At 38.7% G+C, this 25,657-nt stretch overlaps 1 protein-coding gene across 10 annotated transcripts in view; it reads right to left on the bottom strand.

Annotated features, from left to right (window-relative positions):
• The window catches only part of MITF (melanocyte inducing transcription factor), a 214,701-nt gene that overhangs the window by 80,695 nt on the left and 108,349 nt on the right, over positions 1–25,657 (bottom strand). For 5 of the 10 annotated variants that reach the window (XM_027584997.1, XM_035728636.1, XM_035728637.1 and 2 more), the window contains exon 2: positions 6,311–6,560. In XM_027584997.1, the coding sequence (XP_027440798.1) occupies positions 6,311–6,560 (250 nt within the window). Of the gene's footprint in view, positions 1–6,310; positions 6,561–11,412; positions 11,494–17,605; positions 17,691–25,657 lie in introns of those variants that run through there. The other 5 variants (XM_027585001.1, XM_027585002.1, XM_027584998.1 and 2 more) reach the window with 3 other exon arrangements.

Below are 25,657 nucleotides of genomic sequence, written 5' to 3'. Positions count from 1 at the left end.
GCACTCTACAGAAATGTTCCTCAAGCTTTTTTTCATCATCACCCCCCCTTAAGGAGCCTTTTTAGACATTTTTCCCCCAAATTGCCTCTCCTCAATCCCACATCCATGAAATTTTAACAGGCACCTAAACTTTATATACAACGGCCCTTTAGAGGCCCAAACCACTCTAACATCTATGACTTTTTGCCCTCCAAGGACCAATCTCTGCCCCCCGAGGGGCAATATCACCCTTGTTGAGGATGCATGCTTTACAGATCCCATCACATTAAAAGGAAATTACCATTCAGAGTCAAATTTTAAAAGCCCACTTCAATTTTCAGTCCTTACTCCTAGGCCCCCAACCTTAATATTCTCCATAAAACACTACCCTAATCTCCACTGGTACTGAATGATGAGAACTGTGTCAATGAACAGAGACACACTTTATTAGCACGGCTTCTTTTAATAGCAGAAAGAGAAGGAGCTGAGCAGGCACCTGCTCACATAAGCCCCCAAGAAGACTTTGGTGGTTGCAACGTAGCTCAGTGACAAGATGATAACGATCCTTATGCCTAAAGAGAAAGTGTCCTTCCCAAACCTGCATGGTCCAGGTGTCCACTGAGTGCAGCTGGCCTACCCACAACCTAAGGAAATCAAATCACCCGGATTCTATTGTACTCCTCTGCCACATAAAAATGGCCCTGTGGTCACAGGAAGAGAAATTACTTACATTTTCTGCGAATATTACCAAGTGAGTAGGTGATTAGAGCTGATGTTTCAATGTTTTCAGAAAAGTGGAATTAATTCATACACTTAACTGTGTCAAGACTAAATATTTTGTTAAGATAGCTGCTCTAACCATGGCCCCGCCCATTTAAGTGGACCAGGCCTAATAATCTAAGCAGAGATGACTCTCTTCAGCCAGCATTTCATTACTAGTTACTAGTCACTGAAAGCACTGCAGACAGAGAACAATATCTAAAATTAATCAGTGTGCATTTACAGATATTCTTACACTACTTAGCCTGTGTTAAGTTTGATTTTACCAATTGAAGACAAGTTAATGGAGCAGCTTCCTGTGCCAGCCCTGAGATGACTAAATCCTTACCCGCAGGGGTTTGTAAAGCAGCAAGGGAGGCAAACAGTCTGTCCGTCAGTGCTCATGGAAGCTGGCACACACTTGTGTCCCCAGAATGATCTAACTGCTTTCCAAACACAGAGTAAGAAGTTCCCACTCCGCCCCACTTCGGGAAGAACAGTTTGAAGCAAGAGTCTCAAAGTAGAGAGAATCCAGAAGAAACACTGTTTCTTTGGTTCTGTTTGTAAATGTGAACAAAGAGAAAGGCAGGGTTTATGTCTACTGATCAAAACTGCCTAATATATTTCTTCAGACCTTGCTCCCACAAAAGGCAATTGTGGGATGGGAAAACAGCAGAGGTCAGGGAGGCTATACCCTGAACAGCTAAGAGCAGCTTCTTCCAAGGAGCTCGAGGGAGGGAAGAGGTGAGAGGGAAGGAAGGTGGGAGAGTTTCCAGTTGGGATTTTTCTTTCCCACTGTTCAAATTGGTTCCATGTTAACAAACATGGTCTACAATTTTTAAAAATCAATAAAAATGAGTTTTGAAGAGAAAGAAAATTACCTTATGTGTCACAATGAACACATCAAAATGATACAACCAGAAGACTCAAAGAGCCCATAGGGAAATGAAGTCTCTGGGAGGATGAGAAGTTGTATGAACCTGGAATCTGACCCCCGAAGAAGGATGTGGCCTTTGAGACACTGAGTTTGATGCAAAAATGAAAGGACCCCAAAGTTTATAAATAGTTCTGAAATCAAGGCTCACAGAATGTGTATATCACACCATCTAGTCACAAAAATATATGATGGACCACAGATGAACAAGAATAAATATGTGATGGCCCACAGACTATGGTATTAGAAGAATTCTTGGACACCCTTTCTTTTGGGGACAGCACCTGTAGCAACAGATTCCCTAAGTAAGAGGAACAATGTGAGCCTATCTGAGACATGCTGCACCTGTTCCTGATTCCTGTAGCCACCATGACACTAATAAGGTTCCGTATTCCTGGCTAAATAAATCAGGAACAAAATCTAAATGCATAGTGGAGTACGGAAATAGTCCCTTTCGCTAATCTGTAACCCACCAACCCAAAGGAACTCCAACACCCTTTTTCGTGCTTCTGTATTAACCTCAAGGAGAAGCAACACCTTAAAAATTCTACATCAGGTCTTCTTCATAAGTTATGGACAAAAGGCCAACAAATCAGTCATGCACCTTTCCCTGGCTAGTGAAATCTCATGGACTACTGGGTGTAGAACAAGGTGACAAGGAAGCAGGACTTCCATCTTGGCTCACCAGAGTATCTAAACGGAATGCCACATTATTACACAACCAAATAAATGCCAAAGTAAACTGAGTTTACAACGCAGCAGCCCTGGCAAATTGTTTGTACATTTCATGGAACACCAAGCACTGTTTCAAATTTTGCAGCAATCTGCCCAACTTCTTGGATTATCTGAGATTAAAAAAAAGGGGGAAAAATACAGTCTTGCAAACTACTTAAAATATCCTAAAGTTACAAAAATACCTTTTTTTTCCTTTCACATTCATATAACCTTTCTCCCAAAGCAGAACAGAAAATTCCAATATACCATCCAGTCCAGAGAGAACAACATGCCTTTAAATTTTTAAATTCCAAGGTGAAGAAAAGAAGGGGATGGAGGAAGGAAGGGAAAACGTTGGTGATTCCGTACAAAACTCTGAACAGAGAAATGTCTTCAAACTATAAACTAATGTCTTCAAGTTATGAGCTGTCAGAGCCCTTGTTGTGGGAGGGAACAAAGGGAGAAATTCTGATGAACTTGCCAGTCCAAGATGAGAGCAACCAGCTGCTCCTCCAATCAGCCGGTGTTACAGATGAGACAGTGAAAACACAAGCCTGGTAAGTGTGCGGATGGTAACACAGAGCGTGGTTCTGTGATGCTTCCTTAACTATGAGACCTGACCTGCGTCTGCAGGGTCTACCCCTGGTTCCTCTGCTTTTGTTTGAAAGAAGCTAGATCAAACTGCAAAGCTAAGATGTGCATGACTCCCACGTCAACAAAACCCACTTGTGGAAGAAACTGCTTCCATTAATGGTTCCTAATGACTTTTTGTTAGTTCATAATTTGAAATATGAGGTGTGTTCACTACGACGAATAATGCATTATGTATGCTAAGTGTTGGTTAATTTATGATAAAGAAGCATCCTTAAATTATAATACCCAGTTGAGTCGGGTTGTTCTTAAGAAATCCAGACAATATATCTAATACTTAAATATACAGCAGTAAGGCTAATCAGTCCATATTACCCACCATGAAAGTCAATAATAAGAATAAAGCCACAAGGTAATTAAAGAAATACAGAAACAAGAAGCTAATCCTACAAAGCTTCGCAAACTTACAGACTAAACGGTGAAAACGTGAGGAATAAGTAGTAATGCAAAATTTCCATGCTCTAATCTGAATTCCAAAGACTGGACCTAAGTTTACAGGAAACTGTCAACAATTTTTAAACATGCTTTATAAAGCTCCATTTTTTTTAAAGCCTAACTCTGCCAAAAAAAGGAATTAACCTGAAAACATGAAGTTAGCTTTTCAAAAATCATTCAACCCACTGATAGTAAAATGTTGGTAATGAGTGTGCGTGTGTGATCTTCCATCAAGTTCTCGAAAACCAGTAGGAGATGGGGAGATTTAACCAGGATTCTCTATAGCACTTGCTACCACATCTGACTATACACATCGACCTCCCCTGAGAAGCAGGTATGTTCTGTTTTAGCAATTTAAATCTTCAAAAATTAAATGAAGAATTTACTGACGCTACACTATGAAAAAATATGTTCAACATAATCTGTATCATAATGCTCTCAATTACTATATTTGCTATTACTCATTCCTTGAAAATGTATATTCATAAAAAAACAGTCCAAGATTAAGCAAATTAACTGTTTTTACTATGAACTTTACAATTTAACTTTACAAAATTACGCTTATGATTTAAAAACCATAAAAGGGAAAAGAAAAAAAAAAGACCACATTTCTCTCACTTACCTTTCTATAGTAAGTCTTTCATAATAATATTTTCATATATAAAAGTTTTGAAAATATGTAAACTATTTTTAAGTACCAAATCCTTAAGTATCTGGAGCCATCCCTTACATACTACTCTCCCCAAAAATATTATTTGAATTTCTTATAATGTCATTTTATAGGAAATCACATATTTTTATTTGGTCTTTTATCAAAGGGCACTACAATTTGTATAAACAGCTATCAAACCCGTCTGCATTCCTATACCAACTATACTTTTTTTTTATATGACACACTTCACTACTTTATATACTGAAGTATAAAAATGCGCAACTTAAACTATATTCAGCTTGAAATACAGATTTACCAATTGCTCATTTTTAGTTAGCTTGGGATTTCTATGTCTAATAATTTATTTGTGCTTTAACTTGGGACATTTTTCTGTGATACCTAAATTGAAGGTTGTAGCTCCAGCCACTGTTACCAGGACACAACATATAAGGAAAAATGGGTGTATTATTCAAACCACATAGTATAGGTTTTCATTCTAAGCATTTTCAAAATAACATTTTAAGTAATAAAACATTTAGGAATGATATCCATTTTAAGATGATACAGAAATGGTATTTCAATGCATTTGCATACGGGGTGATTTCCGCACCATCACATGTAATTGCCTTTACAGAAATACTGATTGCAATTAATATACTTTAATACAATATGAAACATTACCTTTGAATTGGACAAAAATCACTACTAGCACAAATCCATGTCATCTCTTCTACAATGTATCCTTCAGATTTAAAAAGTAGACTATTATGGTGAAAAAAACAGACATATTTCTCCACATTTTATTATAATTTAACTCATAAAACTTTAAATTCATCTAACTTTAAAAGGCATAGACAAAACAACTGTGATTCCTGTGAACACCAAAAAACTTGGTTTTTGTCAATTTTCACCCAAGCACAATGGAAAGATTGAATGTATAATCTACTTGCCTTTATGGGGGCGGGGGGGGAGGGGAAAAATATGCATTAATTGTGGCAATATCTAGAACTTCAATCACATCAGAGTAATATTATATGCTAAACTGTTTGGATCTTTTTGGCCCTCACCAAATTTCTGCTTGTTTTTTCATGAAAGAGCTTCCTTATTTCATCACTACATCTTAAAAGAGTCTATGCAAATAAAAAACAACTGACTTTAAATTTGTTTTTCAAGAATCTTTCCCACTTCCTGGTAAGAATCATATATTGCTTCCAGTTATAATACATCATCCCTCTATTTACTTTAATTGTAAACTTTAAATGGTGGGAGATGTTTTTATCTGAGCACACGAATGAATGCAAAGACCAACAATGAATCACCAGTGTGTAAAGTTCACATTGTTTAATGAACACTAACACTTGGGACTCTTTCAAATGAATCAATTAGGTGAATGGGTTAAAAAAAGGTTCTTTTAAGCAAGGAAGTTCCCTTACTTGCCCTTTTAGCTTTCCTTGCCTCAGTCATATTGAAGAGTTGGAATGTTTATCTTTAAACAAGGAGTATGTCCAATGTGATGTGGAGGACACACGTGTGAGATGGAATTCTATTCTTAGACTTGTTACAGTTTTCCCCAGTAATTAGGAAGCTATATGTCCCTGATAGAATGATGCTAACAAGCTCCTGCAGTTTCTACTCTAGCAAGAAATCAAAGAGCCCCAAAACAGACCACTTCAGTTAAAGGATGATGCATTTCGGTTATTAAAGTGAAGAAAGCTCTCCTACAGTTTTATCCCAGAAGAGACTTTCTAAAATGGTCAGATCCTAGAGTCAAGATTGCTTACTAAATAAAGAGAAAATTAAAAGAATCACCATGGAACATTTGGAGGCGGGGAAAAAAATACATTAAGTTATTAGAAGAGATTCGTTTCAGGTAACTTAGACATTTTGAAACTTTCCCAAAAGGAAAATATGGAAAAATATCAACACACCTGATGCCTATTCCTACCTGCTATTTCTCGTGGAACACCGACACTCTTCCCCCATTTAGTGAGGGCTACTACTCCATTACTTTGCGCCCTTCTTTGAGCATGCAAAGCCATGTAGCATCAGTAGAGTTGGCACCAACAAGACAGATAGGATTCAGACGGGTTAATCTGACCAAAAACACGAGATAAATAAAACACCTAGGAAATGGAAAATGTTGGTCTGGAAGAGGGCTTGGCCCCGCCAACGAGAGCGACACGTACCTTAAGGACTTCCATCGGCACCTGGGTGGCAGAGGGAAGGGTGGTGGGTACGCTGACGTTTATGGCTGGGGTCGGACTCACAGGCACTCTCTGCTGCATGAACTGGGCGGCCTGCAGCTTCTGTTGCTGCTCCCTTCGCTCCTGCTCCTGCATTTGCTCACGCATGAGTTGCTGGCGTAGCAAGATGCGTGATGTCATACTGGAGGAGCTTATCGGAGGCTTGGAGGCCCCAGGATGCTCCTCGGAACTGCTGTGGGAAAACCAAAAAAAAAAGGCACAACATTTAGTTTCCTAATGAGACCTCTCGTCTGCATTTTGGGGGGTATCCTAAATTGCACCCAACTATGAAATGAGCCTGTGTGACTATAATCAAGTCGCAGAATGGTACTCCACGTAATTGAAAATCAAGAGGTGACAGGATTTAAGTCATTAGGAGTTGAATTAAAATAAGTCGGCTTGATTGCATCTAGGCATTTTTATCATGCGGCTTATTTTTTTTTTAACATTTTATACCACATACTACTCATCACCACCAAATATAGCGCCGCCATATGAAGTGCCAAGAAGCAGTGCGTCTTAATGGCACCCAGATTTCCACATTTAAAAATAAATTGCTTGATTTGCTTTTTCATAACTGAATCTAACCAAATAACTACTCCTACATGTTATCTAAATTCCTTGAAGATGTCTAAGATGTTTACTAACGCGGAATAATTTAAAGAAAAGGTGAACTTTGTCATGGGGAAATTCTGCAAGGATATGGGAAGTAAAAACCATTAATGAAAGAAGCATTTGGACCAGAATGTTAACACAGGGCTCGACTTCAGGCTTTGGTAAGGGGGCAGAGGACGAGCTGGTTTGACAACGCAATTCTCCGTCTGGTTTTCTTTGTACGGTCTTTTCTCCTGATTCATCTTGGCAAGCTCTCTCCTACACGTGTCTGCGAGATCCCCATGCGACCTACTTCTAATGGTTTTGGTGCTCGCTGTATCCAAAATTACAGAAAAAGCTTAAACACTAGTCCTAAGTTAGGACAAAAAGACTTCCTAATTTTCCTAAATATGGGTTGCGACTGCTTATCTTGCCAGCTCTACAGTATCAACAAGTTATTCAACCTCCCTCTGCCTTAGTTACCTTATCCGGGAAAGACGGATAATAATAGTTTTTTACACATTTACTCATTTATCAAGGAGAGCTGGTTTAAAAACTTCTGTTACATTCCTTATATTTTATGGCCCTACCTCTTCGGGATTTTGTGCGGATTAAATAAAATAATGTACATAAATTGCCTAGTACAATGAGTGCCATGTAGTACTACCTCAATAAAGGTTTGTCATTGCTATTATTATTAGCTAGAATTTTTCGTTATTTCCAGCAATATGGTTTTCTTTAAAAAAAAATCTCTGTTTAGGGCAAACAGTGCAAAATCTTTTAGTACCTGAAAACAGAAAAACAGTAACATTTGAGAAAATGTTCACCCTCAAGGAAGTCACTCATCCAGGGAAATATGTGAAGCTTTAGCTTTCTCCCTTGAGTATAAACCCCAGTACTGTCTTCACCTTCCAACGAAAGACAAAATAAAGCCTTTAAGCCATTGGCCGTCCTTATGAACTCCTTAAAGATAGGAACCTTCAAACTCTGCAGGTAACAAAACATGCTAACAGATGAGGAGATGTTTGTGTTTCTCCCTCACATGGTTCCAGAAAACTACATGATAAAAATTACATCAGCAGTTAACCTACTACTCACCATAGGAAATCAATTCAGGGAATTATGATAGGATCATATAATGCAATACTATGCAGCCATTCAAAGTGCTGAAGAAATATATTTATGGTTGGAATTTAATCTACACAATATAATAAACTTAGAAACGCCAGCTGCGAAAAAAAAAAAGTGTTCGAGGTATGACCTAATTAAAAAAAATAAATGTTCACTACCAGAACAAGTGTCCTGATAATGCTAGTCTGAACCATTGCTGGCACAGTCCTTTAAGGCATATTACAAAAAGCACAAGAAAAACAACATTATCAAAAAGCTGTAACACTGTTCAGACAATCTGACTCAGAAATTTCATCGATGGACAGTTTTCCTAAAAACGTAACTCAGAAATATGGAAAACCTGATACTGCAAAGCTATTTACAAATTGCAAAATATTCTGAACCACCTAAATTTCCTCCCTAATATGAGAATGACTACATAAATTATTAGGGGAGATACTGGTCAAAAGGCACAAACTTTTAGTTATGAGATCAGGTTCTAGGGATCCAATGTTCATCATGGCAACTATAGTAATAAAACTTATTGTACACTTGAAATTTGCTGCAAGAGTAGATCTTAAGTGTTCTCATAGCAAAAAAAAGAAAGAAAGAAAGAAACAGAAAAGAAATAGCGACTACATGATGGACGTGTTAATTAGTTTGACTGTAATCACTTCACAATGTATACATAAATCAAATCATCACGTTATACACCCTTAAATACATATAACTTTTGTCAATTGTGCCTCAATAAAACTGGGGGAAAAACAAAGCCATTTAAAAGATTTAAGCATAAAATTGGTTTTAAAAAAGTAAGTTGTAATATATGAATTTGATAACATACTACTTTTTCAAAAACTGCACAACTACAAAGTGAGAAAAGTATATAATAAGAATAAAATAAAAAGTAGCAATCAAAAGTGTATTTATGTTTTAATTTAAAATAAGTAAGGTGTGTGTATGTATGTACACAAATACACATGCCTAGTAGGGACTGTATCAAGGTGATCTTAGCTTTCAGATGTAGAGTGGAATTAGAGGTTAATTTCTTTCTTTTTTTTTGTTTTTCCCCGCTAAATTATAATAAAGCCAAAATATTTTTTTTCAATGGCAAAATATATGTCTCTAATTTAAGAACATGAATTAATTTACAAACATGAAGGAATGACTTGGTAATCAAAGTCACCCTTTGCCTGGAGAAAAAGAGACAGGGTCTATCACACTGACTGTATTTTGACCGTAGGAAGGGAAAGTGCTGAGAGTATCCAGTGCCTTGGTTCTCGTGGACAACTTCAGCATTCCAGAAAACCTAAACCCTCTGTCCTTTACAGTTTCCTACAGACACGCACAGACTGAACAATGTGAATACTCTGCTTCTTATTTTAATATCATGCACTCATCCACATGGTAAGAACACCTAGACGTTACTCAAAATAATCTATTCACCAGGTAAGGCTCTACTTAGAAGAACATAAAAAGCAAATGTATTTTCCCACTTTTGAGTGTGTGTTCAAAGCTCAAATGTAGCTTCTTGAACGAAGAAAGGAAGCGGGAGGTGGGAGGGCCGGGGAGCAGCTCTTAAAAAATAAATAAATAAATAACGGGTCTTACTATTCAAAGCCTGTCAGGTTAAAACATTCCCAGAGAGACTGATCCTTTTGATAAAAACAGGAGCAAACCTTTGTGCTGTAGCAAATGCAGCTGTGGAATAATCGCACTAATTAGCTGCTCAAGACAAGCCATTGGCTGTGATACTGGGGGAAAAAATCCTTTCAATTAACAGTAAAGCATTCTTGAGACATCTTAAATTAAAATTACCAGTTATCAACCACACTAAGGCTTCAGACTTTAAGTTCACAATGATATCATTTAAAGCATGTGCTGAGATAGCCTATCAGAAAAAAATATGCATATTTATACAGTACGCCCCTATAAATAAATTGAAACTCCAATAAAGAAATGTAGCAGAGCTCGGCTAATTGAAATTATTTTAATAAATCTTCTAAAAAAATGCAAAAGGAAGACTGTAGTCACTCTGCACATACTCCCTGCAGGGTCTTTTTACATTGTTAAAGACGACTCCCAGATCCTCAGCTTTACTTGACAGTTTTTAAAGACCCCTGTCTCTTAGAAATAATTGAATCTGCAATTATAGACAAAAATGAAGATATCTACCCTTCAAAGTGTGAGCAGGACAAAGGAGCATCAGGTTTTAAACTCAAAGTTGCGGTTTACGTGAGAACATTACGTGTGGCTACAAAAGCTTATGTGTAAAATGAGGACCTGATGCTTTGGTCATTTAAGATAAGCAAGGAGAGTCGTCCAGATGAATTTAATTTTAAAAGCTAACCAAACTCATCCGGGGCCCCTGGAGCGCAATCTGCATTAGGTAATCCTAATTCTGTGAGTCTGATTCCTTTTAATCAGATTATGTAAAGGTCATTTATTCAACAACTACACGGTGAGTGTTCTCTCTGTGCCAGGTGCTGGGAATACCTGGTTTCTAATCTCACACAGTTTAAAGCCATGGTCACAGACATTTTTCTGAGATGCCCTAAAATTAAGTCAGTTATCCAGGTTATCTGACTCTTAAATAGATCCACATGGGAAGGTGTCTCTCTCACTGTAAGAAATCACCCTTTCAAAGCCAAGTAAAGGAAAGGCAAACGCCGTTACTAGCAATTCCCTGGAGCACGGAAACCTGACACACAACTTCCCCGAGAGCTGCCAATTTCTCAACGGGATTCGAGAAGGAAGGCCATCAACCGGACACAAGTTCTAGCTCAGTCACTGCTGAGCAGCCTGATCTTTAATGAGCCATTCAACCTCTCTGATCCTCTCCAAACCCCACCTCCCTAATGCATGGCTGTGACTGCGCTAATATTACCGACATTAAATTCCTCAACACAGCAGCTGTTAGATGGACACCAGGCAGCCACCCATGGGGCCTGAGTTCCCAACTCCATGGCTGAATTTGTATTTTAACCTTCAAAGCCTCCCCATTCTCTCTGGGATGGCGCAGGTATGTGGACATGTGCTCCAAAATATCTCGTATATTCCTAAATTCAAATAGTCAATTCCGTTGCTTTCATTAACCTCTTAAATATATCAGATATTCCATGAAATCCAAATGACATTGGCCCACCCAAGATACCTTCATCTTTGACAGTGATGCCAATATCCCTTTAGTAGACCTTATGGTTCAGTTTGGTCTCCATATCATGGTAGGAAACCAGATGTCAGTTGAAATGTAGTCTCTAGGCTGAAGGAGATGACACACTCTTTCCTGTGTTTCCTCTCTTCAACTCCTCAGGCAGAGTCCAGCTCTGCCACTTACTAACCTGTGACTGTGGACGAGTCAGTCAATGCCTTTGAGCTTCAGTTTTCCTTATTCATAAAGACTGTTTAATACATCTGCCTGTCAACATGGTGATGAGGATTAAAATCTATGATAGACGTAAACAAAATTAGCACGACTGGAACAAAGTCCAGTAAACTGGAGCAGAGTTCAAAATTAATAGTAGAAGAAACAGTAAACCATGAACCTGCTACTTCTTTTTTGATGCAAAGAAGCAATTTTGTATAAGCCCATATGCAAGTTTGGATGACAGCAGATTTATCTCTTAAGATAGGGAATCCCTATTTAATTCAGAGAATGGGACACAGTTTTGCAGGGGTGGAGGGAGATTATTTATCCTGCAATTGTCTCATGAGTTATAAAGTAAAAATCCTAGCATTTTTTTCTCCAGGGAAAATTAATCTTCATTATAATCAAGTTGATAGAGCTCAAAGCCTAGCATTTGCCTGCACTGGAGTATAATGTAATTATGTCCAGGAAAGCACAATGGCTGAGGTTCAAATACACAGTGGAGACACAGGAAGGCACACAGGTGAGAAAGCCAGGTCATAGATAGGTTAAGGCACAGAAGTTTCCAAATGCAAGAGTGGCTGCCACAAAATTAGCTGAGAACGCTGTTCCAGTGTCCATCCCTGGAAATTCGGATTTCCGGTAAGGTGAGGTTCAGGAATTAATATGTCTACAAAAATTCTGCAGCTGCTTCTGATGCCTGACCATGTTCAGAAACTAATAGTGAAATACCTAAGGAGTTTAGTAGGGACTGAAACTAGCAGCTCTGATTCTTAGGTGAGAACACTTTCTTCCACATCTGAGGAAATTCATTCCATTCCCCACCTCCAGCAAGCCTGCCAAGAGCTCTGAAGTCTTTATTACTCTGATTTCAACATGTGGAATGGAATGAAATGGGGACTACTCACTCCTGCCAAATGGGCTATAAAACCAAACAAATAAAAACATCTGTCCAGAAAGTGCCAATGGATCTTTATGGTCACAATACAACTATGTTATCCTAAGAAAAAGGAACCAAAAGGCTGGATTTATAGAAACTGCCCCCAAATTAGTTTGTTCTGTCAGCAAAAAGAAATTCTTAAGAATCTTCTATGAGTGCCTCCAAGTGCACAAATCACTGAAGTAAGAGTTGGTCAATGGATTTATCTTTTTAAATGACAGTCTGGGTATTCAATACTTCAGAATGACCAGCCTTTCCATTATCTTAACCTTCCCATTCCTTCTCAAGTAATCACTCTATAAACATAAGGATGACCTTTTTACCATGTACGGTAGAACCAAGCACCAATAAGAAAAGATATTATTACTTGTACTTTAAAATGCCTAAGGCAGTGGTCACTCATGTACATATCAGAGCACTAGATTTCATAGTTCGGCTTCAAAAACTGACATCTTCTGGACTTCTGTCATCATCAACTCTGGGTTTTACTGGTCAAGAAAAAAAAAATGAAAACCTGCCAAAATTTTTCTGGTAACATTACCAGCTCAGACAATACATACTACAGGTTTCTGGCACAGAGAAAATAAAAAGGACTGCACAGTACAGCTTGTCTTTCTCCTCTCCTTTCCTTCACCTTCACCAAATATTTGGATGCTTCCCAAAAGCCAGGTTCTGCTAGATGTGAGGGAGATCATGGTGTCCTAAGTGGACAGCACTCCTGCGCTTTGAAGCTCTGTACCTTCCATTGTACGAAAGGAGGAAAACATTCTAAAAGAATCACCACTAATGACATTATGTTAAAAACTGAAATCTTCACTTTTCCACACCTAAACCCTAATTCATTGGTAAAAACTGGAGACTCTGCATCTATTCAGGATTAATATTCTTGAAGCTGGACCTCCAACAGGTATCAGTAAGAATAATCTCAGTAACTGATTAGATCAAAGTTAAAGAGAACCCTAAAAAGACTCCCAGTATATCAATATTCTACAAAGGAGGGTTCAAAATATGATTTTCTGGGGCTCAGGAAGAAAAGATTAGAACATTTCTTTATATATATTTTATCCATCATTTTTATTTTCTATTTTTGTACATGTTGTATAATGTAATGTAATTATAATGTAACATAAAATAATGTGTATAACATATAAACATTATAAACCTGTTTATAATTTACAAATAAAATAAAAATATGTTGAGAGAGTTTGCTTGAAAAAATTTAACTAGGAAGGATGATCAAAAATGTTCAAGAGGCCTCTATAATATATGACCAATGTTCTTTCAGGCAATTTTCATCATGAGTTTTTAAGTTGGTTATTTTCCCCACTCCCAGAGTTTCTCACTTCTATACACTCTAACTAGGGAGAATGTCAACTCTTACTAAAAGATGAAGTTGAATGATACGAGAATGCCATTTCCTCATTTTATGACCACAAATGTTCTTCATTTTCCACAGGTGCCACTATGGGCTGGCATAATCTTAACACTCAATTCCCTTCAGGAAATTGCCTCTGAGAGCCAGGCCATCAAAAAGTTATAAAGGCGATAAAGTTAAGGTGGCCCCACACTCGAGCTTTCTGTCTTTCATATCAAGCTTTATTTATTTATTATACGACATGACATGATACTATACCTACAATGTTTCAAAACGAAGACTTCCTTGATGCATGTCTAGTACATAGCTACCGAGATGCAAAGGTTGCAAAACTGTGTGGAAATCAAAAGTACAAATGATGGCCTCAGGAGCAGCCTAGTATCCTGTCCCACTTCCTTGGTAAAGTACCCCAATTTCACCATGAAGGACCAGGCTCCTCACTTTCAGTGCATGAGGTTATGATGTGCTACTAACTCCAGACATAGAAACACAACCCAGGATTAGCCAATCAGCATATCCACCGAATGGGCTTGTGCCCCAAGATGGTCCAGTAAGAGGCAGCCCTATGCCTGTGACTGCAACTACTGGGGTAAAAGAACTCTCCTTATGCAAAGATTTGGAAAGATGGTGGAATGTAAGTCTGGAATTTCCTGGGCCAACTGAAAAGAAAGCCAGACTAGGTGAAACAGTAATGTAAACTGAACGAAGAAACAGAGGATGGAGAACAAGAAGGAGCCAGCATGTGGATGACACTGAGCATCTGAATCAAATGATCCTTGAAGCCCTGAAAACCCTGCACATTGGATACTGATTTGCAAAGACCAGTCAATCTCCATTTTTTATTAAGCCAGTTTGATGTGCCCTGGAATACAACAGTTGGTTTTTGTGACATTTTAGAAAATATCATTCTGAAAAAAATAAAATTTCGGCCGAAAATCTACAACTCAAACAATCCAATATTCATTTTCCTATTTTCTCCTCAGTTTAGCTGGTACACTGCTACTCACAACATTTCCCAGATTTTCAGGAGCTAGGTTAGCTTCATGTCTAAGTTCTGCCATCATATCTCCTGGACTTTGGTTGTAATGGCTGGAGGTCCAGCAGCCACTCTGGATTGTAAGGATGAGGCCCAGACTTCAGAATGGAGCTGAAATGTGCATAGTCCTTCATGATCTGGTCTCCACGAGGAAAGGATTTTTTTATATTTTATTCACATATAGACTCCCCAGCACCCAGAGGACTACTTGGCACCTCATAGGCTCAAATAAATACCTGTTCAATGAATAAATTTGGTGTCTCTATTCTAACAAATATCCCACCTCTATTAAAATCAGATATTAGAATCTTATGTTGGAAGACCTTTCATCAGACCATTTGCTTGAATCATCCAGTGACAGAGAATACATTTTTCCAAAGAGCTCTGGGCTCTAGAGACCTACTATATTTCCTTAATTCTGAGACAAACTTTCCCTCTACATTTTAAGATTTCTCAATTCAGAATGGATTTTATAATCAATGTATATATTTAGTAGATCTTTTGCCCCAAATAATTGCCTTATAATTATAATCAATAGTGAACTTGATATAAGGAACTATATTTGATAGACAAATACTGTGGCACTGTAGTAACTGCGGCCCCCAAAAGCTCAAATGAGTAACCGATGGAGTAATTCAGAAATGTGTGCATTGGAGGAAACCCACTCAATAAAAAGGCAGAGGAAGAAACATCAAATCGTTCATTATCTTAATGAAAATGCACAGAGCATAATAACAGAGATTAGCATAAGCTCTGGAGCCAGAATACCTAAGGTCGAAAACCTGGCTCTATCACTTCTCAGTTACACGACATGGGCAGGATTCTTCACCTGCCCAAACCTCAATTTTCTCATCTGCAAAATGGAAGTAGAAAAAAGCGCCTTTGTCACAGAGCAAGTATGGGAATTCAGTGTGCTAGGACAGGTAAGACCCTTGGAATGGTGGCCGGCACACCATGAACAATAAGGAGAAGTTATATAACTAAACTATGTTTTAATTCTTGATTTGGCATCCTCTGAGCATCTTCTTAATTATCTCAAAACTAGTGAAAACTGACAAGGTATTTTCTAGGAAGCCAAAACTCTTAGTATGTTGCCTTCTGCTATGGTGTTCCTCTGCTTTCCTAGAGGAAAATACAAAAGAAACAATTAATTCACAGTGTGCACCCTCCCTAAAAGAACAGGCACAAAGAATTTAACAGGCAACAGCTCAGTGAACAGTTTTATCAAAGATGTGTGCTAAGAATTTCCTTCTGAGAGTTCAGAAGGGAAGCATGCCCCTATGGTGACTATTTCCTTTAACCAGAAAAAGAAATTCAAAATCAATTAAGCAAAAGTAGTTCAAATTAAGAATTAACTTTGGTGTAAATTCAAGGGTGATATCATTACTGTCCTTAGGCTGCATCAGAGTGGCATGTTTTATCCACTCATGCCATCCACTAATTTGCATAAAATTGATATTTAAAAAATTAGCAAGTTGCACAGTACATCTTGGGTGTGAGTCACACAGAGCAGCCATCATCTCCTTAACTATTATCTGATTTGCGAAGCAGAAATTTATAACGTTTCTAGGATAATGACATTTTGAATACATAATTAAAATACATAAACTGTGTTCATAAAATGCTCTATCATTTCAGAGAGGTAAGTAATTAAGCTGTTTTAATGACCTACAGAATGAAAACAGTATCAATGAAAACAAAATACTGCCAAAATAGCGCAAGAAATTAGAAATCATTTTAAAAGCTACTCTGAGAACTTCTAAAGATGTACCTACTGAACATTATGAACTTCAACCGCACTTCAATTTGTGGAAATTTATTTTTTAAGAATCAAATTCTAAAAATAGTTCTGCTACATTTAGTATTTTTCCATTATTCTTGCCGTCTTTAAACACACCTTCACAAGCTGCTGAACATAATGCTTTTCTGACTTAATCAGAACCTCTCTCATGACCCAGGAACGTTCAGTAAATAATTATTAAGCTCCAGAGGTGGCTTTTGCATAAGCTGATTTGCTTGAATGCGTATTCAACTGAGGGACATAGCTTTTAGTATTGTTTCCAAATCTTATCACCTAATACTGAAAGTAAATGTTAAGGCGGGGGTGGAGGGGGGGGGACATGCTATCATCTACTTAGTCTTTCTCTTTTTTAGTAATTCTTTGAAACTGCCCATCTCAGACTTGTTCTACATTGATATGCCAGGCAGATGATTCTGATATTTGGATGTTTTGTTTTCCTCTCAAAGAGAAAAAAAAAATCAATATACAGAAATGCAAACGAGATATTTATAAATGCAACTGCTACTATTCCACAGTCAGGTAAAAAAGAGAGAGAGAGAGAGAGAGAGAGAGCAAAAAATCTAAAGTGTTTGCAATAGGACAATTCTGACAAATGTTACTGCTAAGCACACTCGTTTTCGTGAAGAAAATCCTTTTTTACTCATGACGAAGCTGAGCTGCAATCTACCCCATAATCATAAATCAAGCTCTGTTCTCAGATTTTTCAAGCGGTCACTTTATTGGCATTATTAATTTAAGACCGACATTCAATTTTAAACAAGAAGACAAAGCTAATGGGCCAGCATTTCGATTCCCCCCCCAACAAATTAGTTGTTATCCTTGTCATAGCCACATACTAGAGGCTACAGCTGAAGCTGATTAAAGCCACAGTCACAAAGTAACAGTTCCAGTATTTTTAACTCCCAATAAAACATTCCCGTACTCTATCCTCCCCCTTAAAAAAAAAAAAAAAAAAAAAAAAAATCGCTCCTGTTAAGTGGTCCCGGGATTATTTCCAGAATAAAACTTCACTTACAGATACAGGCTTTCAAAGGAGCAAGGCATGAACATCTGAACTCTAAGCGCCTCCATCTTTTTTCCTTTAAGGTGTTCTGCAAGCCCTTGGCGAAGAGTGAAAGTCAAAGTTAGTTCTGGCACTGGCTGTGTCACTAGGGGTGGCTCCTGATAAGGCCCTGGAAACTCCAATCCAAACACAGCTCGTGCTAGAACGGTGCCTGGTGTCTGTCTGCAACAGCAGACCTGTTTAATCCAGTACCTACTGTACCTGTGGGACAAAATTGCTGCCTCACCCTGCACAGGGGGTGAGGCTGGGACCCAGGCAGGCCCGCAATTTGCCCCAGCAGCCAGGCGAGCACCTCAGGATGCTCACTTAGCCTTCCCCAGCACAGGTACTGGTGGAGGCTTACAGCGGCTGCGCCTTAGTAGAGAACTTGAAAGAGAGGTAATTTCACATGCCGGTGAATTTTTAACATTTCATACAGTCCCAGAATCTAGGAGGGCTGTGGGATTGCTTGTGTCCCTTCTCAGTTTGGGCGATCTCAGACATTTTTGGAACTGCAGCTGATAATTGGACATGCTCTCCTGCTGGCAGGCTAGAGAGCCAGAGAGCATTCCTCACTCTTGGACCCCAAGAATCTGAGGGCTGTCCCTGCCCCGTCCTGCTGGGAGCCAAATGCAAGCTGCTTCTAACTGTGGGCACCATCTTTTGGGATGTGCACATCTTTAGGCCGCATATCTGTGTATTCTTAGACTGTCACCCAATTAATTCTGCACACACTGGTGTACAAGAAGAAAAAAAATAACAACACATGTTCTCCAACAACACTTTAAAATTCCAACATGACAACATCAATATTATCAAATATTGATGGAGCTCCTACAGACTCAGCACGCCAAAGATGTCCTGTAGAGCTATGAAAATATGTATGTTTCTCTTTACACATCATTCAAAGGTCAGAACAAAGACATGTGACGTGGGCTAGCTGTGTGCCCGGGACAAGTGACTTCACTTCTCTGTGCCTAAGAGTTTATCTCCAAAGTAAATGATTGGAAAATAATGCAGTCTCGACAAGCCGTAATCAAACTCGAATTCCATAATGTAATGAAATTATCTTTGTCTTAACTTCCCTTTAATAATAGGAAATCCCTAGCCAGGAGCCTCAGGCAAACTATTTAGTCTTTTTAGTCTTTGTTCATGTGTTCATTCATTCATTCATTCTTTTGTGTAATAAATATTTATGGGACACCTACTATGTCCCAGGCATTGGTAAACTCTTGGAGTTTATGGACTAGTGGGACACACATATTAAATAATCACACAAACAGATAATGATACAAGTAATAACCGCTACAGGGAGCTAGAAAGGCTTAGAATATAAGGGTCAGAAAAGACTTCTCTCGGGCAGGGGGACCTCTGCACCGAGGTCTGAGCAGGGTCACCAGTTGGGGGTAAGGAGGACATGGAAGAACAGTCTTCTGAGCAGTGGTAACAATATATACATGCAAGAATCCTGAGGTGGGAATTAGAAGAAAGGTGGACAGAGAAGGAGGGAAAAGGGTGGTGTCCATGAGACCAAAGCAGTGACCAGCACCAGACCACACAGGATCTGGTAAGCCTGGTAGAAAGAGGTGATTTTGATTCAAGGTGAACAGGAAACCATTGAGAGGCTGTATACGCAGGAGAACAAAGGGCTCAGATTTGAATTTTTAGGAAGTTCCCTCTAGCTGCTATTTTGAGACTCAGATAAAGGAGGTCTAAGATTGGCTATTGCAACAGTCCTGGTAGGAGGTAATGATAGTTCATGGGGGGTGGGGAGCAATGACGATACAAAGGGTAAAGAGAAGTGCAGAAAAGTGCACAGAGGACTGGCAAAACTAAAGACCAATAAATAGAAAGACTAGGGGTAGCATAGGGAATACAGGTCCCTAATGCAGTAATTGTATTCATTAACTAGAGTTATTGAGCACTTCCTACACACCAGGTATTTGTTCTGGGTAGGGGAGTAAAGAGATGACTAAGATGCTACACTATTCCCTTTACTAACCTACCCAACCTCTCTTCTCCTGTCTCTGTCACAAAATGGCATAAAAATAAAGAACACAGGTTCTGGTGTTAACTTATCCAGGCTGAAATTCCACCACTTACTAATTCTGTGACCTTGTGCAAATTTACCAAACTTTCTGTGCCCCAGATTCTTCACCTGAAAGGGAAATGGTAAGTGCCTATCCCGTATGTTACCGTTAGAACTGAAGGAGATAATATAGTGATGTGTTTGGCATAGTATCTGGCATATAGTAAGCTCTAAATTAAAAAACAGCTCTCATGATTATGACTGTGGTTAGGGCTGTTATCCTTGATTCACACTGACTGATCTAGAGAACCAAGGGAAATAGGACAGAGTGGGGAAAAAAAATAAAGTAAAGGAGGCATGACCATAAGAAATGACCATATTAGTGAACCATATCAGTGAGGAATTCTTAATCTCAGGAAACAAACTGAGTGTTGCTGGAGTGGTGGGGGGGTGGGAGGGATGGGTGGCTGGGTGATAGACACTGGGGAGGGTATGTGCTATGGTGAGCACTGTGAATTGTACAAGACTGTTGAATCACAGATCTGTACCTCTGAAGCAAATAATGCAATATATGTTAAGGAAAAAAAAAGGAAGATAGCAGGAGGGGAAGAATGAAGGGGGGAAATCGGAGGGGGAGACCAACCATGAGAGACGATGGACTCTGAAAAACAAACTGAGGGTTCTAGAGGGGAGGCGGGTAGGGGGATGGGTTAGCCTGGTGATGGGTATTAAAGAGGGCACGTTCTGCGTGGAGCACGGGTGTTATGCACAAACAATGAATCATGGAACACTACATCCAAAACTAATGATGTAATGTATAGTGATTAACATAACAATAAAAAAATTTTTAAAAAAAGAAATGACCATATCAGGACCTTTAAGGGATTATCTCTTAAAAGACTGGACTGGACTCTCACTTTGGGCACTATTTGAAATTGCATTAAGTTACAAGGTACCGGGTAAGTTTTAGAACTAAAACCCTGATTTATTACGTGCTTACACACAGGGAAAATCTGTACCCTCCATGGGCTCTCAAGTGTTGACCATGAAACCAATGGTATCAATTCTAGCCATTCCAGCAGGGACACAAAGTGGTGCCAAATGCTCCCCTGGCATGTTCAGCTGATGACATCGCCCGACCTTTCCTCCCAGATAATCCACCACCCTAAGAAGGCTGTCCATTGACTGTTTATATAAGTGTTTAAATAAAATTACTTTTAAGGGGCATGTGTTCACCTATTCATGGTACTTTAGAAAGATCTATATTAGGCCAGTGTTCTTGGAAAATCTTCTTGGCCACAGCAATCAAATACCCACCAGCCAATGGAGTAAAGCTTGACTGAAATGTGCATATATGCCACCATCTACAAAATTCATGAAACATTACATACATTCCCCTAAACTCAAATACTGGTCTGCTCAACACCAAAAATAAATAAAAATCTGATTAAAAAATGGGCAGAGGACCCAAATAAACATTTTTCCAAAGAAGACATCCAAGTGGGCAACAGGCACATGAAAAGATGTTCAACATCATTCATCATCAGGAAAATGCAAATCAAAACCACAATGAAATATCACCTTCTCCTGTCGAAATGGCTAGCGTCAAAAAGACAAGAAATGACAAGTACTGGCAAGAATGTGGGGGGGGGGGGGCGGTAAGGAACCCTCATGCACCGTTGGTAGGAATGTAAATCAGTGCAGCATTACTGAAAACAGTACGGAGGTTCCTCAAAAACTTAAAAACAGAACAACCATATGATCCAGTAATTCCACTTCTGGGTATCTACCTGAAGAAAACAAAAACACTAATTCAAGAAGATACATGTATCCCTATGTTTCCTGCACCATTACTTATAATAGGTAAGATATGAAACCCTAAGTGTCCAATGAAAGATAAGTGGCTAAAGATGTGAGATACACACACACACACACACACACACACACACACACACACACACACACACACACACACACTGGAATATTACTCAACCATCAAAAATAATGAACTCTTGCCATTTGTGACAATATGGATGGACCTAGAGGGTATAGTGAAATTAGGCAGAGAAAGACAAATACCATATAATTTCACTTATATGTGGGATCTAAAAAAAACAAACGAACAAACAAACACAAAGAAACAGACTCATAAATACAAGGAAACAAACTGGTGATTGCCGGGGGGGGGGGGGGGCGGGGGGGGAGGATAGGTGAAACAGATGAAGAGGATTAAACTTCCAGTTATAAAACAAATAAGGCACGGGTACAGAAAGTGCAGCATGGGGAATACAGCTGACAATACTGTAATAACTTTGTACAGTGACAGACAGTAAGACTTATGGGGAGCACTCTGTATTTGTCAATTCACTATGTTGACATCTGACACTAATAAAAATTTAAAAATAAAATAAAATACCAGTCCTCAAGCAGTGATCCAATTATTCAACCAGTGTCTCGGAGCAGTAGGAACCATGTCTGCTTGGTTCACCACTGTGTTCCTAGAACCTAGTGGAATAAACTGTCGGTAGTTGATGTTCAACAAATATTTTTAAAATGAATTAATCTATAACATGAAAGTAACTCTCTTGTACACATCTGTATTATCCAGATGAGTATCCTAAGTGCATATACATATGTGTGTGTGTATATATATATATACATATATATATATATGTTTATGTGTGTGTGTATATATCTTAAATTTAAATAAGAATTTTCAAATGCAAGTAGAGGAAAAGGAAAAATAATATTTAAAAAATAAAACACCGAATGCAGACTAAAAATATTACCTGTATTCTAATGCATTTCAAATCTTAATTACTACTGCTTGCCCCAAATCCAAGTGACAGCCAAGTTTTTCTTTGGATGCTAAATTTGGGCCTTGGAATCTTTTTGGAAGGAAAAATTCAATCACTATGTTGAATGGGTGAGAGAAGAGATAAGAGGTTTTACTTGTTATCCTGTCCAAAACTCGGCTGAAGAAAAGTAGAACCATTACCACAGATTTCTCGTTTTATTTGGATATCAAATGTTTTATTGCCCCCCAAAGTGCACCATTTTCTTCTGTCTTTTCCTTTGAGTCATTGCTCTTTCCGGTCAACTTGCACTTCTGCTCGTTGACCTAGTGACAGTTCATAGGTGAGGGCTTATGATGTGCCCAGCACTATACTGACGCATGAACTACCTCCCACAGCCAATTTAGGAAGCATCTAACCACTCTTTGAATGTTTCATTATGATCCCAGCCAATAGTTCCCAAGCCTGTCCTCCTATCAGAAGCACCTGAGGACTCTTCTCCTCACCCTACTCCCTTAGAGTCAACTCAGGAACATTTAATGTCGAGGATCATGCCCCAAACAAATGACTGAATGAGACTCTGCAGGAGTATAGTTTGGAATTCTGTGTTTTTTAAAAGATTCTCATAAAAGTCTAATGTGAAGTCAGGTCTAGGAACCCCTAATATATAATGTATTATAATATATACAATTAAATATAATATATCCTATGTAAATCATCTAAAAGAGGCAGGAAAACACTCCAGAAGACAAGTGCTCTTTATTTGTTGTAGAATTTAATCCTTTAAAGCATCCACTTGGAATTACTATGGATATGCTTTGAATGTTCAGTGAAAGCCTTCTTATGAGGTAATTAAAGAGTACCATGAACGTGACTATAAAACTCAAGAAATACTCTCAAGAGTAACAAACACACCCCCTCTTCTCCCCACATACCATTATGCTCCATCCTGGGAAAAGTCAGATGCACTGAAAGGCCCTGCAACACAAACACTGACTGACTGGCCCAGCACATGAGAGGTGCCTTCTCGGTGCTGTGTGCCAGACCAAAGTGAAGAAGCAAGGGGCTCTGCTTTTCAGGGGCTCACACCAAAGAAGGCCAAACTCCCATATACATGCCTATATCCTAAGACTGGGTGGAGAGGACATCGTCAGGGGCCCCCTCTCCCTCCTCCAAGGACTCTCCCATGGCTGGCTGCTCCTCATCTTTCAGAGCAGGGCCTTACAGGGTTGACATTTTTCCCTCAGAGAGATCTTTCCTGCCCTCCCTACCTAAAGCAAAACACCCACTTCTGGTGGTTCACTCTCCAAGCAAAGCAAAAGTTTGCTTCTTTCTTTCACAGCATTTAATCCAACTTACAATCATTTTATTTGTTTGTCTTTTGTCCTTGATGAAGGCAGGGTCCTTTGTATTTATTTTTTTCTCAGTGCCTGGCATATAGTAAATGCTCGATAAATATTTGCTGGCTGGCTGGCTGGCAAGAAGGGAGGGAGGATGGACAGATGAGTGACAAAATGAAAAAAAGATCAGTAAGAAACGCCCTCCAAAGTACAATCCGACAGCATTTAATTAATTACAAAGGAGTCAACAGGCATCAATGGGAAGCACAATTACATACTCTGGAAGCTTTTAGTTGCTGAACCTAACTGATCTTCATGAGTAAGTACTGGGAGACAAAGTTACAAGAAAGTGGTCCAGCAGTTCTCATCTGAAACCCTCACAGCCTGACTGAAGGCCATTTCTGATGACTACCTATCTGCAGAAATACCCATTCAGTACCATTCAATCACGATTATCTCTTATCATTCTGTTTCTATTTTCTTCTACTACCAAGAACAGACCTCCCTGTAAAAATGATGGTACAGCATCTTCTGAAAGACTGTTCATTGTACCTGGCACACAAAGAAGCCTTTTCAGATTGAAAAGGAAAAGCAGACGAGACCAAGATGACCCCAGGTAAACTTGATTTAGGCTCACTCTGACATTGTTAAAGAACTGTTTAGATGCTTATGCAAACATCCAAAGAGAAAAATTAATGCTTTTTAAGACTGTTTAGAAAAATCTGTCCTGAATATAAAAATATAATAGACAAAGAGGCATCTCAAATGTTGCCTGGAGTCAATTTTTAAGCAATTAATGAAGGAAGAAATCCATGAAATAATAGTTTGGCCTTTCATTTAATATAATAATCAATACAACAGATTAATTCCCTATCTTGAGCTTTCTGATATTCTCTATCTTAAGGGTTCACTTCAAAAGAAATACTTGTTCCTGAATTAAAGGAGATACAGAGGCTGTTTCTTTGTTATCTGGGGTATTTTTCAATAAGCAGACCACAATCTATAATACGGGCCAAGTTTGTGAGACAACACAAAGCTGGGGAGGCAAACACTGATGAGATTATGCCACTTTGATTGGCATTTCTTCAAATGAGAAACTTAGTAAACTGCAATTTACTTTCCTTTATAAACAGAAGAAGATAAGGCTGTCGCCATTGTGGGGGTCCAAAATTACTTACAATGTGACTTCACGATAAATAAAATCTTCCACTTCAGGAGTTTAAAATCATGGTGTTTCTCTCTCACTTTAGTGGTTAACTCCTAACTCATTTAAAAAGAAAAATGTGGCCTTCTCTTTTATTGTAGTCAACTTTTTTTTTAAGTGATTAAAGACTGAAGAGCAAATAAGCACACAGGATGTCTCTGCCATCCTCTTAAGGGTGCTGATGACTGAAACAGGACCGTGTACCACTGTCTTCATCATCTAAGACTTCAGCTTATTTCTTCTTCAAAGCAAGAGTCAAGATATTAAAATATTTTAAAGTAACATAATATTCAGATATTAGAAATGGCCTCCACAGACCACCTGAGATGCTAAGGAAGGTGAATCCATCCTTCCCAAGGTTTCCTCTCTGAAAGAGGTCTCTGGGCATCAACAACTCAAAGAACCACCTAAATCCTTTATGGTCCACAGAGAAGCTGAAAAAGGGGACAAAGATAGGAAGAAAGGGATGGATATTTTGTCAGCTAAACTTTCTAATCCATTCATGTAAATGTAATACTTGTATTCCAAAAACTGAGCTGCAGGTAGAGACAGACTGCTTCTTGTGGACAATCATGCTATGGTGGAAGGCGATATGGAAGTCAACAGAGTGAAGTATGGAAACTCCAGTTTGTACAAGATGTAGTAAGGACCCAGAAA

The sequence above is a fragment of the Zalophus californianus genome, chromosome 1 (assembly GCF_009762305.2).
Source record: "Zalophus californianus isolate mZalCal1 chromosome 1, mZalCal1.pri.v2, whole genome shotgun sequence".
NCBI classification, from domain to species: domain Eukaryota; kingdom Metazoa; phylum Chordata; class Mammalia; order Carnivora; family Otariidae; genus Zalophus; species Zalophus californianus.
The sequence above is the reverse complement of the archived record's forward strand: the minus strand, read 5'-3'. Positions and strand labels throughout refer to the sequence as shown.